This window comes from Parasteatoda tepidariorum, chromosome 10, assembly GCF_043381705.1.
Source record: "Parasteatoda tepidariorum isolate YZ-2023 chromosome 10, CAS_Ptep_4.0, whole genome shotgun sequence".
Lineage (NCBI taxonomy): Eukaryota > Metazoa > Arthropoda > Arachnida > Araneae > Theridiidae > Parasteatoda > Parasteatoda tepidariorum.
Genome location: NC_092213.1, coordinates 71781449 through 71796521, shown reverse-complemented (window position 1 = coordinate 71796521; position 15073 = coordinate 71781449). Strand labels below are relative to the sequence as shown.

General features: G+C 30.3%; 2 protein-coding genes across 5 annotated transcripts in view; both read right to left on the bottom strand.

Annotated features, from left to right (window-relative positions):
• LOC107457412 (uncharacterized protein CG3556) overlaps nt 1-15073 on the bottom strand; it is a 142454-nt gene that overhangs the window by 90187 nt on the left and 37194 nt on the right. Inside the window, exon 6 of one of the 4 annotated variants that reach the window (XM_071187099.1) lies at nt 396-643. The exons of 2 other annotated variants lie outside the window; for them this stretch is intronic. In XM_071187099.1, the coding sequence (XP_071043200.1) occupies nt 396-643 (248 nt within the window). Of the gene's footprint in view, nt 1-395; nt 644-13338; nt 13507-15073 lie in introns of those variants that run through there. One more of the 4 variants, XM_043054443.2, reaches the window with a different exon arrangement.
• LOC139426704 (uncharacterized) lies at nt 5431-11676 on the bottom strand. Its single transcript, XM_071186460.1, has 4 exons — nt 11428-11676; nt 8678-8838; nt 6752-6908; nt 5431-5504 (listed from the first exon to the last, which is right to left on the bottom strand). The coding sequence occupies exons 1-4, from the start codon at nt 11480-11482 to the stop codon at nt 5431-5433; spliced, it is 447 nt and encodes a 148-aa protein (XP_071042561.1). The 5' UTR covers nt 11483-11676.

Here is a 15073-nt window from a genome sequence, read left to right as displayed (position 1 = left end):
GAGAATACTAAGTGTTCCCACTTCTCTGCTACGTAAGGAGTGGTCGGAAGAAGGCGATAATGCATTTCAGTTTATGTTGGAATAAATTAAGGTCGTATTTTTTTGACTTAAGTGTTATTTTCAGAGGGGCAGACAAATACACGTAAGTCTATACATTCTTTATAAACTTGCACATACAAACAAAAAATTAACTAACATAAATATAACTTTTTGAAAAAAAAGATCGCCACACCCGATCGCCACGCCACACCGTTTTAGAAACTAAACTAAATTCAGTTTTGAGATCGCCACACCCGAATTAAGTAAGATAAAGTATTTTTATAAATGTTGCAAAAAATTTTGCATGTTATTTAATAATACAAACTTAAGATTGGAGAACATGAATGTCCAGTTACCTCTAATAAAAGTATAGTCAGCATCGGTGCTTAATATTTTGTTAAGATCTGAAGTTGCTTTAAACGGCCAGGGTTCTTTAGCGTTGCAGAGAGTTAAATATGCTATTGGATGCGCAAAGTTAGTTGTAGACTGCACTTGCTCTTTTAAACGCTTTATCAGATTCTGTCCATAGAACTGACGAGGGTTGTGACACGTCACCAATAAGCTGTTTATAAACATGCTTAGTTGTTCTGCTGAGAGAGGATTCCTGAAAAATTGAATTATTAGTATTTTAATGTGGGATATGCATTGTTCGTAAATAAATGAAAAAAAGAAAATAGTTTGACAACTTTACTCTTAATTCAGGAAGTTTTAAAAACAGTGTTAGGTACATCAATGCTTGAAGTGTAAAAACAATTAATTTTTATCACTCGAGTATTAAATATTTTGCAGAATCTTAGAAAATTTATTACCCTTGAAAATAAGTTTCATTTATACTTTTAATATAAAATTATTATAAAACATAAATTTAAATATAAAATATTACATCTGAATAATAATATTATATGATTTGACAGTTTGGCGTTGCTCACTAATTTTTATTTCGCTCAAATTTTGATTTGTTAAGAAATATACATGACATATTTTCGTTTCACGAAGCCTCTTACGCTTCATTTTATTTTTAAGCAGCGTATTTAGTTCCTTTGATTTAACTCAGAAGATTATATTGTATCATAAATTAAAGAATCACATCTAGATAAATGGTTCAGGCTAAAATTAGTAAGACATCATTACATAAAAAAATGTTTCATTTCAGCGTCTTAATGAATTTCAGAATTTTTTATTAATTTTATGAAATTAATTGACGAATTTAAAAAAAAATCGCAACTAAAAATAGCAAAGTATATTTTTTGTTCATCAAAAATAATTTGTTTATAAAATATTACAATATATATATTTAGTTTTCAAACCATTTTAAATAAATGAAATTTCCCTGCTATTTATTACGATCTCTGGTACTATCAAAAGAAACAAAAATCAAGATTACTGTTTTTAGAATTTCCTTTAATAGAAGTTGAATATCAAAATGAAATTATCTCTACAGTTCCTATGGCTCACTTTCGTAAAGGTTATAAATTTTAAAAGTTCTTGAATTTGCTTTGCACGAAAAGAAAGCCGTGAAATATCATGCGGTAGTGGGGCGCCAAATCTCGATTCTTTAACTAATGTGATTATTTTTGGGTCATATATACCCTGAGAAATATTAAGCATTGTTTGATAAAGAACAGCCGCGCTAGCTAAGTGACTCAGGCACTATCAGAACATTATCAGGCACTATTGAATATTCAGGTCATATTGAACATTTGAAGTGCGATCCCTTGTGACTGCTTGAAGCCCACCAAGTATCAGATCGATGGGTGCCAGCTTATTTTGAAAGTAGTTATGACCTTTGTGCAGGGTTGATAACATTCCCACATTGATGCCGTTGGTCATGAAATTGTAGTGCCTAAACCACCTTTGCCTAAAAACAGGCGGTAGCATGAATGTATACTTTTTAATGTTAGGAAATAAAAAATAAAAAATGCAACTAAACAAAATAATTTTTTTCAAAAGTATATTGTTATCAATTTGAAAATGGTATCATTATTTAAAGTTATAAGGAAGTGTTTTTAAAAAATAACTATTTGACTATTACTTAAGCAGAGAAATAGAAGTCTTAAGCTCTGTTTGCTTTGCCATTAATTCTTCCTCATAGATTGTTCCGTCAAATTTGACTCCACCTGATAAGAAGAGAGAAAATAGAACTCGTGGAGTATTTTCATGCCATCCCCAAGAAGAAGAACGCTTGCTTTTTATCCATGTTATTTCGCTCGTACGCGCCTCCGTGACACCTTTAATGCTTAATATACCTGTTTCTGTAAGATAAAACAAATTAAATACTACGCATAGTTATACAAACATTAATATAATGAGTAAATTAATAGAAATATAACCAAAAATAAGAACTATTGTTTATAATGTGGTGTATATAAAGCGGTTGAGATAGTGNAAGGTTACAGCGGCTACACGAGATAGTACTTTTATCAGGTGTTCCGCCGAAAGAACGTTAATTATTTAGAGTTCCATGGCAGAAAAATATTGAGAGCCCCTGACCTAGATCAACTAATTCAAATACTAAAACAGTCTAAACTAATTTGTACGACCACCTTTTATAAAGACTCTTCCATTATAACGACCATTAAAAAAAGAATCAAAGAATCGATTCATATAACCGTTCATTTTAGTGAATTGATTCTAAAGAATCGATTCATTTAAATGAATCGATTGGCACATCACTAGTCCGGAGCAAGTCTTTCTTTCAAATTCATTAAAAACAATCGGTGCTTTGAAGTTAGAGGCAGTCATTGCCTTCACCATACCAGCCAATTTCTACGCATTAGGCTTAAATACTATTTCTATATTTAAAGTGGTAGTAAAATGTATGCTTTCTATATGTTTTTTCCATTTATAATCTTTTTGATCACCACTATTTTTAAAAATATTAAGTATATGTATATGTGTATAATACAATTGTGGTAGTCCACTAAGTCCTAAAAGAAAACTGTACATCATGTGTATTAGGCCAATACTGACTTATGCGTGTTCAGTATGGAGATGGACGAAGCAAACTTAAAATTAAATCCTAAAGAGCATCACTGGTGTTTCTTATTACCTACCCAGTAAAGCTATCAGAAACGATTTAAATCTAAGTACCATTAATGAACATAAAAATAAATTGATTACCTCTTTCTTCAATAAGGCCGAAGACCCTGATCCCGCAGGTTTCAACGAGCTTTCATATAAAGACCTACTACTTGATATGAGACAACATAACCCCATTATATCATTCCTACTCTCAGATAACATCCTTTCTAAACATTACAAGTAATTATCCCCATCCCCATATTTTTATGGATATTCCCTGAGATGTGAAAGGACCTTCATGTGATCTCCGACCCCTAACTTTATACGTAAATGTTTGTGGTAGTCCGCATAAGCTATTATGCGGACTTAAGCAGCGTACCTTTCTGTCTAAAACTGTAATTTAAATTCCCTTTTACAACCACAGGGATAAATCATCCTCGAAAGAATTAAAAGTTGCCAGGTACGCTTTTGCTCATTCATCATGCTCGTAACAGTCAGTGAGATAGGTAAATAGTATAAAAAAATCTTAGGAAAAATATTGTCCGCTTTAATGGTTGAAAAGTACAGGAATGTCACAGGTGACTAAAAACGCAAAAAAGTGGTAGAAATTCAATTCACTTTTATTTATTTATTATCTCTTTAATTATTCAATCGTAACTACAGCTGTGACTTACATTTAACGTTATTCATGTTTGGAGTCGTTGTAACCACACTCTCTATAACCACTACTAAATCAATATTCCCACCTCAATTTAAAGAACTGATATTATTCTACTTACAATACATAAGACCAATTTTAACCTACTATTCACCTGTTTTCACCCCACTTCTTGACTCCCTCAAGAAAAAATCATCTACAGCAGAAGACAAAATTATTAGATGGTTGCTCGGGGTTCCTAACACCATAAAAGTACTCTAGATTGATGATATCAATAGTCATAAGGCCAAGCTCAGCATAAAATTTTTTAATGATGCTAAAAAAATTTTTATTTCAATATTTTCGACTTTCGTTTTTAAATATTATTACTCCTTATCGCCGTCTTTCTAATTTGTATATAGCCCGGTGATTGTTTATTATTATGTACTCGGAATTTTACTCATTAATTGTTTCATTACCTCATTATTACCCTTTTAGCCGTATGAATGCTTATACTTACGACTATCGTGGTGTGGTTAATAGGTCTCTACGACCATGCTTATGCACGCTCCTCCTATTTTTCTTCTCACAAATTCTCATTTCTACTAGGCATTTATAACTTCGTCAATTATCCACCCCCTCTTAATTCTAACGAATTTGTTTATTGCCGCCTTTGGTGGCAGACACCGAGCTCATGCACTCTTCATGAATCGTGAATCTTAACATTAACTTTCAATAGAAAACTGAAGATGTTTTTGAATAAAATGGAAGAAGCAATCACAGATGCAAATTTTTCTTATTTTCAAACTTCGTCCATTTAACCATTTTTGCAAGATTTACTTTATAATTCACAGCCTCTTTAAAAGATCTTTAGCAGAAAGCAAAACAGCTGATAACTTTCCCAGAGTTTGTTCGGTCCTTAAAAGTTTTAGAAAGTAGTAACAAAATGTAGAAAATAAAATGTAATTTATAAGTTTATATCCAAGGTTTCCAACTGTCTATGCTTTTTATAAAAATTTATTTCACTGCTTGCTAAGTTAATGTTTTACTGTATTTTTTATTCATTTAAACTTATTTTTCACATCGCTACATATAAATGTTTTAAAAAGTTCATATTCATTGCCTCTTTTATAACTATTCCGTGGAGATGTTTTCAAATGTCTACCTTCCTATAAAATATTTCGCAAAACGCGGTGTAGTTGGCAGGCATGTATATTCAACATTATGTTTCATTTTTTTCAATAATATATCTAATCAAGAAATTTGATCTATCAAAGAAATTTTGTAAATAATGTATATAGTTTTTCCCCTTTTATATTTAATCTTATATTATCATTATTTTTATTTTATTTCTGTATAATCAGGACCTTTCCTGATGCAGCCTGTGGAAACCACGGAGGAAGCCGGTCCTCAGGACTTAGGTCACACAACACCCCTGCCACCCATTTTACTATCAGCCCTACGCAATTGTTATATTCTCTCCCAATCAGATAAATGAGTTAAAGCACTTAAATGGGCTGTGTACTCAGATAAATAGATCATGTAGGTATAGAAATTTTAAATTTAAAGAGAAAGTTTATAAAAATAAATAAATACAGTATTAACATCAATTTTTAACTTTTTGAAGGGCTTTGTAATACCTGAACACTCACAAAAAATTATTATTTTTAGAAGAAATATCGTGCGCAAAAGATAAGAACTACTTACCGCATCCAACTTCATCAGCCCCATTTTCACAATCTTTCACTCGGGATGCAAGAATGATTAGAACAGTGAAAACTGCTGTTACGTAAGCATTCAATATCGCCTGCAAAATGAACAGAACAGAATGTTCTTTTACTAAATTTATGTAAAGGGGCAGAATGTTGAATTACACTGGTTAAAATTTCACTTGGTATTTCAATAAATTTTTCATGATCTTGTGTAACAAATTCGACAGATTTTGACTCATCTGAATATTAATGTGAAAATTTCGATTTCAAAGCTTTAATAAATTATCTTTTTGATATTCATATCAAAAGGCATATATTAAGAGCAGATACAATGGCATTCGAATATAATGCAAACATAATAACTATTAAACAATCATTAAACGCACACAAGATCATGTGTAAAAATTATCGGAGTCGAAAGGAATGAAACATTTGTCATGGAATCATAGACAAAAATGAATCAAAATACTTTCAATGAATTATAAATGTGTCAAATCGTGATTGCATGAAGGAAGTAATTTTGTGTTGCTGTAATAAGAGATCGTATACGTCAATCATTACTGTTTTTTAGCTTCAGTAATATTATTAGTAATCTTGAAAATAACTTATTATATTTGTAAAAAAAATATTTTTTTTTTAACATTATACTATAGCAAAGGGCATGAAATTTCAGTTCCAAAGATATTAGCATACATAAATGTTTTAGTTGCCACTATTTTGCGTTCATGAAAGATAAGAAATTTTCGTTCATAATACGTTTTTAAAACGTTAGGAAGAACTATCAGGTGTTAGCAAAGCAAAAATCTAGTAGAAAGTTAATAGCCTAATTCAGTTAGATTTAAGTTAATAGCTAACTCGCAGAATTTAGAAAGGAAAAAGATTGAAAAATATTTTTATGCATTAATAATTTCGAAAATCAATATAGGGTTGTCTAAAGGTTTCTATGTTTCCAAATATCAATAATTTAATTAATGAATGACTAACCAGTTTCTGTTCTAAATAGAAGAAAAACTCACTTAAAAGCACTTTACTTTCATGTTTCACATCAATGAGTCACGACAATTTGAATGAACATGGATTAGTTTCAAACAGTTTAAACATTTATTTATTTTTAGAAAAGACGAAACTTAATCGGTTGTATTAAATACTTGATCGTAAATGCCGATCAGGTGTGAGAAAATTTCAAGCCCTGATATAGCATTATAAAAGAATTTTGAATATTTATGTCGTTTTAACACAACTTAAACTTTTAATACCTAAAAGCGTTGAGGCAATTTCAAATTGTTAGCTTTATTTTTTTTTTTTTTTAAATATAAATTAGGTGCAAAAAACTACAACTTACTAATAGAGAATTTCAGTTTGAAGAACGAATTATGTTCCGTGCGAACACGAACGTCAGTTAGAGCAGTAATAGGATCTCCAATTTTGTCACCCCGACAGAACGTATATTTATCTTCAGAACCTTTGATAATGATTTCTAGCTTAACGGCTCTGCAATCCTAAAAAAGAAGAATAATTATAAAATATTTCGCATGAACATGAATTTAAAAAAAAACATATCCTTAGTAATAATTATTAGAAAATCATTTTTAAGAGGAATTTTTACTGTTTGACCAAAACATACCCTTCAACTTCTAAGGATTATCGGTAGTTTCTGAAAACATGCTCTCCTATATTCAGAAAAGATTATGTATTACTCTATGTGCGTGAGTGTGACTCCAGAACCGTTTGTGATAGTCTTAAAATTTGAGGTCCCGCAGTGCACTGATTGCAAAGACGCGGTTCCCAGCAGAACATTGAAGTCAAGCATCAATGGCTGCGGTCATTAAGCGGGTGGGTGACCATTTTGATCAGCCTGCGTAAGGACGGAGGGTAGAGCGTTACGGTTAAACTGTTCTACCGTAGTGCTGGACNATGAATTTTTACTATTTGATCAAAACATACCCTTCAACTACTAAGGATTATCGGTAGTTTCTGAAAACATGCTCTCCTATATTCAGAAAAGGTTATGTATAACTCTATTATGTGCGTGAGTGTGACTCCAGAACCGTCTGTGATAGTCCTAAAATTTGAGGTCCCGCAGTGCACTGATTGCAAAGACGCGGTTCCCAGCAGAACATTGAAGTCAAGCATCAATGGCTGCGGTCATTAAGCGGGTGGGTGACCATTTTGATCAGCCTGCGTAAGGACGGAGGGTAGAGCGTTGCGGTTAAACTATTCTACCGTAGTGCTGGACTTTACGCACAACTTGTCTGACTAACAAAGCATTTGAGTCATCCCCGCGGCAAAAGATCAAAATTGCGATGTGATGTCTTTGGATGATTTTCAGGGATGGTTTTCAACCATCGCCAATAAACAATTAAGCAGCTTTAAAGCGACAAAAAATATCTACTTACCTTCAAATTTGAACAGTTGGTGAAAGATGCAATTTTAGCTTTCAATATTGAAAAATCGTTCAAAAATTTTAATTTGATTGTCCAAGAGAAGCATTTTATGCATAAAATTTCTTATTGAATTATCCATTGTTTTTATTTCAACGCATATGATATTCTTTTTTCATATATGCTTATACATGCAGGCCTGCCTGCTCAAATACTTTGGTACGGCTTGTACTTTTGAATCCAATCTAGAAAACAAAGGAACTTCTGGATCAAGTATTGGGAGAAAGTTGCTTTTGTAGAGCACTTTTTTGATGGTACTAATCAACCGATGGTACTATTTAACCGAATCAGAAGCTCGAAGAGTTGTTTGCCGGTTAGAGTCCTCATAGTCATAGAGTTGTTTGCCGGTCGCCAAACACGAGTCGAAGTAGCAGAAGACATTTGAGTTTTACGAAGTGTGATTGTCAGGATCTGGAACCGTTTTTTAGAGCCTGAAAATCAGGGCAAGGGCGTAGATGTGCAACAACACCCGTTTTATAAAACTAACGGCTCGGAGACACCATAATATGAATGCCACTCTCCATGAATAACACCTTCGCTTGGCTACTGGCAACACAGTTTCGACACACTAACTGGCCGAAACCGCCTTCACGCTGTAGTTCTGTATGCTCATCGACCAATGGTGTGTGTCCTATTAAGAGCAATGCACCGTCGCGGCCGCAGGGAGTGGGCAACAGAGCAAATGCTGAACTGTTTATGTTTTTTGCTATACATATTAATTACAACAATCTACTGATCCAGTTATAAGTGTACGTCACTTATAAATTAAAATGTCTTCTAAGATAGAGGTTTTACTCTTAAATTTATTTGATTGTATAATATATTACCGAAGAGTAAAGTTTCAGCTCCAAAATATTCAATCGTAGAAATTGATTTGGTGGTACATGTATATCTATGCATTCTTCAGCCTTGTTGGAAGATACTTCTCCAGATATTCTTTTCTCTTCTATACAAGATTCACGACGACCCGAGATATGAATAAGAGAAGCTGTAAAATAAAATAAGAAACTGTAAGTAGTGTAATTATTTTTAGTATTAATCTTATGTTCATTATTTAGTGTTCATCAGAACATGCATATTTCTCTCAAAATCTAATCACATATTAAGAATTTTAATTTGATTTATTCTACGTGGTAACTCTTTAAAGTAAATGTTGACTGCTTTGTTTTTCTACGCAATTTTTTTTTTTTTAAAGAAATCACTAAGTGTGGGTTACATATATTTTACTTTTATAAAATCACATCTTTTTCTTCTTAAAAAATATTTTTGAAGGTCCTTGCTGATGAGTTTAAAAGCATTTTAAGTGGTCAACTCGATTTTCAATGAAATGCTATATATTGAATTAAAATATGTTAAATATATTTTTAATAAAATTCTATATATTGATTTTAATTATTGAATGAAATTTTTTTCCTACACATTGAATAAAAATATGTCTTATATATTTTTATTCATTTAACTAAATCTTGCAAATATCTACATTCATTTACTATACACTACTTAGTTTTCCATACATTTTTATTTTTAAGCTATTCACTGAATGTAGGTTGTGTATACTTAATTGACTTTATTAAAATTTTTCCAACTCTGACTGTACAAAAAAAATTATTTGCAAGGAAATGTTTAAAAACATCCAGAGAAGTTAATTTGAGTTTCAGTGAAATGCAATTCTTGCATATATTGAATTAAAACATTTTTATTCATTTAATAACAAGATCTTTTAAATATCAATTTCTTTTTCATTCAGTGATTCATCATCTATCACAGCCAATAATTCAAAAATAGTTTTTAAAAATTAGATGCTATAGAAATTTTGTGTTAAAATGACAAAACACGAATGTCTAAGGCATCGGTTTCTAATCCAGCGTGGTACTTAGCCTTGGACGCTTGGTCGAATGTCTAAGCCAAGATAAATACTGTCCTAGTAATGCTATTAATACCGGACATGCTGTAATACTAGTCTTTGTGAGATGCAGTTTAATTATTAACTTGATATAGGAAGGCAAATAGTGTTAAAATTCCCATAAAGGTTTTTTTATGATGAGTATTGAAGCTGTAACGGCTACAATGCACAATGAATACAATAAAGTTATTTTCTTTGCAAAGTAATATTTCTTTTTATTCTTGTGCAGTATGTTTTTGCCCATTACAGACATATGTGTACATTATTTGTATATATCGTAAATTTATTCGTATTCGTCAGACCCATATAATAGATGTGCATTTGTCGTTATATTTTTAACTAGAACATTAAATAGTTAGGCGTTAAAGTTTTTCTTTTCTTTTTTTTTTCAAAATTGGTTATCCGCACAACTGAAAAATTTTCTCTTGACAGAACCGTGACGCTGGCTTAATAAATTTAGTTCATTAGCAACGGTCGATGTACATTAACGATAGAAAGATTACTGATCCGTTTAAAAATATTTTATCTCAAGTTTTTTAATTGGTTTCTTTTTATTCTTGTGCAATATGTTTTTGCCAATTACTGCCATATGTGTACATTATTTGCATCTATCGTAAATTTATTCGTATTCGTCATACCCATATAATCGATGTCAATTTGCCATTATATTTTTTACTGGGACATTAAGTAGTTAGGTGTTAAAGTTTTTCTTTTTTTCTAATTTTTTTTTATATCTGCACAACTAAAAAGGTTGAAAACTTCTGGTTTAGAGCAGCGGTTCCCATATTTTTCGGCGATGGAACCCTATATAATCTATCTTTTATTGACAGAACCGTGACGCTGGCTTAATAAATTCAGTTCATTAGCATCTGTCGATAAACATTAACGACAGAAAGATTACTGATTAGCTTAAAAATATTTTATCTCAAGTTTTTTCACTGGTTAGGAAATAAAAATTTTAAAATTAGGTTTCATGTCAGGTAGTTGAATTCACGGGTATTGTAATGGTTTCTAATCTAGTTCTAAGAGTTTTTTTATGGTGCATGCATAAGCTGAAAATAAATCAAATAAGCTGAATTATAGTTTCAAAAAAAAAGTAGTTCTCAGAAAAACTTATTTCTTATTTCTGTTTCTCTGAAAACTATTCTTAAATTTGGCTAGTTTACTTTAAATTAAAAAGTCAGTTGAGAAAAAGTAATATATACTTTTATAAATGCATCATTTTTGAAATTATTAATAAATTGTAAGATTTTTCTAAAAAAAAATAATATTTCGCCAAAAGCACAGAACTTCTATAGAGTTATTCAAAATTAATCGATTTACAATTAGAGAAATATTAAAATAAACAGTAATGAACGATAAGATGACAAAAAGAATCTTTTAAACTGCTAGCAAAATTAAAATTATTCTGCGTATCTCTTTTACTTCATTACCAATTTAAGTATTGTGAGGTATTAAAGTATTAATGTTCAGTAATCAGCGAAATATATTAAACGTTTCTGTTATAAAATTGTTTTTCTTTGTTTTTACTTTCACGTGACTAGTCATTAATTTACCATAATAATCTGGGAAAATACAGAATCTTTTAAACAATGCAGATGGATGCAAAAAATATTACAATAGAATGGAATAAAAAAAATCTTTAGAAGTGTTGGAAACTAAAGATATACTTACATGTAACACAAAATAATATTCCGAAAACAAAGAAAGCTAAATTCAGTTGAATCATTTTCGTACCCCGAAATCTTAACTTCAAAAGGGAAAAAAATGAAAATCTTTGGTAACTGTCCAGTTACTTAAACATCTGTGGAGATACGGAACACTCTTAATCACTGAGACAATCTATATTTCGAATATCTACATTCAGAGAACATATTTAGAATAGATAGTGTGAAGTAAGAAACCATTGGAGTGTAGAGGTCAAATGATATGGGCTCTTACTATCATTTCTCCTTCTTTGATTGCCTATCAGATGGAAAAACAAAATTGCTGGCTTAGACAATCTCTAAAACATAAATAAACCAGGGAGATATAAGGCATTGGGAAAATTGGAATTGATTAAGAATGAATGAGATGACTGTTTAGAAATTCAGTTTTTTGCTTGTAAGATTTCAGCAACTTTTCACAATAATCCATTCTTATCATTTATTATTTTAAAAAAAAAGTTAATGGTTACATCACGGTGGTAAATACTTTCAAACCATAGCAAACATGATAGAATTTTTTTTATTTGTGAAATGAAAATTTTTCATATGTAATTCAAATACTTGCCGCGTTTTTTATATATATTTTATTAAAATATATTATTTTTAATGAAATAAAATTGATCCAGTTTATTCGATTAATTTTATTGGCGAGAATATAAATGCAATGCGCTATAAAAAATATATCTAAAGCAGCATAACTATGTTGCCTTGTACCTTTTGAAAAGAATGCTTTCATTTTACCATTAAAAAATTATGACTGCGTGTTTCATAATTAGGATTTATTTGACAGTTTTATTTGAAAATCGAATTAATTTTATCTAACGCAATGTAATAATAAAATTTTTCAATTAGATTTAAAAATTTGAAAATATTTTTAATTTTTTCAAAAAATCAAGAAACATATGACGCGTCACCTTCGTTATTTATTTCCATCTCCACTTACAGTGCTGATGGAAATATATTACAAAGGAAATTATATATTACTAAGGATTAACGCGCAAAGTAATGCGCTTTAAGATTTTAGTTTAATGTCTTTCATAAATTTAAAAAATTTTCCTTCGCTATTTTTCTTGAAAAATGTGTTTGAAATAGTTTTATCATTTCAATATACTTTAAAGAATCTTTACTTCCAGTTCAAACAAATACAATTTTGAAAAATACAATTCACTACAAAATAAAGAAAATTGTGATTGCCGCAAGGCAATCACCGGTTACTCATTGGCAAAATGGTTATTGTCAAATTTTCCTTGGAAAAGCAACTTTATTGGGTTTTCATCTAGGACATCTTTAACTGTTAATCTACAACTTCTCGGTACACAATTTCAAAGCAGCTCAGACACATTCTGTGTAAATTCTTTTGAGACATTGAACAGCCAATCGAGATCAATATTAACATTTTCGGATTTGTATAATGGTATTTAAAGGAGATTGTAAGCTGCATCATACATCCGTTTCGGATTCACAAGTTCATACATAAAATATGATTTCAAAGCTATACTTTTTTTCAATTTTACATGAATAGTGAATGAATCATTCATTTTGCGTGGAAGACAGACTACGGAGCTACAATGAATCAGATGAGATTTAGTAATAGTATCCATAAGCTGTGGAGCAAATGGATCAGAAAAATCATTATTGTAATTGTCCACCAGTTTCTTGTTCGTGTCAGTTAAATACCGAAGAGCTATAAATATGTTTTAATCTAATATTATATATGCATAGCTCCGGTTTTCTCGGAAGATTACATATTTAAAATGATAGCGAAGCTCATGTTATGTTCCGCTAAACTTTTTAAAATATAATAATAATAAATGAGTTTGACCGCCATTCAAAGATTAACAAATAGTGTGTATTCACCATGTATATTAACTATACTTAATGCAATCAGAAATGACTTTTTAATATATTCCTTTATATAGTTCAATATAAGTACAATTTTGCTAGTTAAAGTAAAAATAAATTATTGAGATTTTCTTTTTTCAGAAATGAGCTTTCTTGTACCACATGACGAGATGTTCTTTATCTTGCATAACAAGTTGATCAGGACCTACAGAAATAAAATAAATAATATTTTTCTAGAAGTTTATAAAATATTGATTATTTTAGTGAACATAAAAAATAGGGATAAATTAAATCCATAATTATTCAGACATATAAAGTTATGTTAAACATAGGGTTCTACCAGTCCTTATACAGATATAGGAATAGTAACAAAATTATGATAATAAGGAGTATTTCAATAATTTCGTAATCACCACTACAATTAATATTTCCGAATAAACAAATGTAGTCGCGAAATTGAATTAACTATTAGACACCATAATGATGCACAATACAAAATGTTTTCATCTGTATACTATTTTCATGATGTATGGGTTAGGGGCGGCCCAGGCACCAATTTGTATTAAATAAAGAAAAAAAATTAACTGTTAGTCAGGGTATTGCAAAGTACTATTCGAAATCCTTTTTTTTTTGGATGGGGGGGATTAATTAAATACAAAACATGCAATTCTTGTATTAAAGTGTTCTTTTATTAGAAAACAGTGGTAAATTCAATGTTTCTGTATTAGAATTGATTTCGAAAAAGAACCAGATAGTTACTATTCACCACTACTTATTAACTACAATAATATTTACATTTGGATTTTAAATTTAGGCTTTGTGCATTTTTATAAGTGCTCAGTGATAGTTAACAGAAAGATGTTCTATTACTTATTTTAGATATGTGTTTTTCATTTCAAAACCACATTAGTGGCAGTTCTCATTTAACCCGTTTTGTCCCGAATTTATATATTGAAATGATTCAGAAAGTGGTTTATGGAAAAAGTGGTAAAATATATTATTGAAATTAATTGGTTCTTCTACAGTTAGAGCACTCAAAAAGTCTTTGATAGATCAAAAAGTACTTGCTGCTTATAATTCTACATCTAATTAGAAATAACTAAATCATTGTGGTATCTGAGAATCTTTTAATTTACCCAGATAAATGAAAATACTGAAAAAAGTTTCCCACTACAATGAATGTCTTTGAAAAAAGGAACTGTCCTAAATATATGTCATATTTTGTCAAATTAATGTCATATTTTCTTCCTCCCGGTGACTTTACCTTAGTAGATTAAGCAAAATATGTTTTTAGCAGATTAAACCCAAGAACGATCTAATGAACGTTTTTTAGGAGAGGGTCTAAAATACCCCCTCCCTCTGTCTTCTTAACCTACAACAGAGTATAGAGTTCTTATATTTTATTAATTTATTATTATTATATTTTTCTCTATATTAGCAAAGAATATTTATTAACTACAGCATTGAATTTAACAAGGCAAATTTCAAATTCTAGTTTATAAGTTGAAATAGATTTCATATGACACGTAATAAATACTATTTCTAATTGTTTAAAACAAAAAATAATTAATAACATTTAAAAAATATATATGATTTCCAGTTTATCAGATTTCAAGGGGTGCAAATATTCCCCCTTTCAACCCCCTTTATGGGAGCCAATAACTATCACTTTATTGTATGAAAAAATACGCATGTTTGAGAACTGTGCTCTACAAGATCTCCTAACGCTAATTAAATTATCGTAAAAAAGGGAATTTCCGCTGTTATAAACG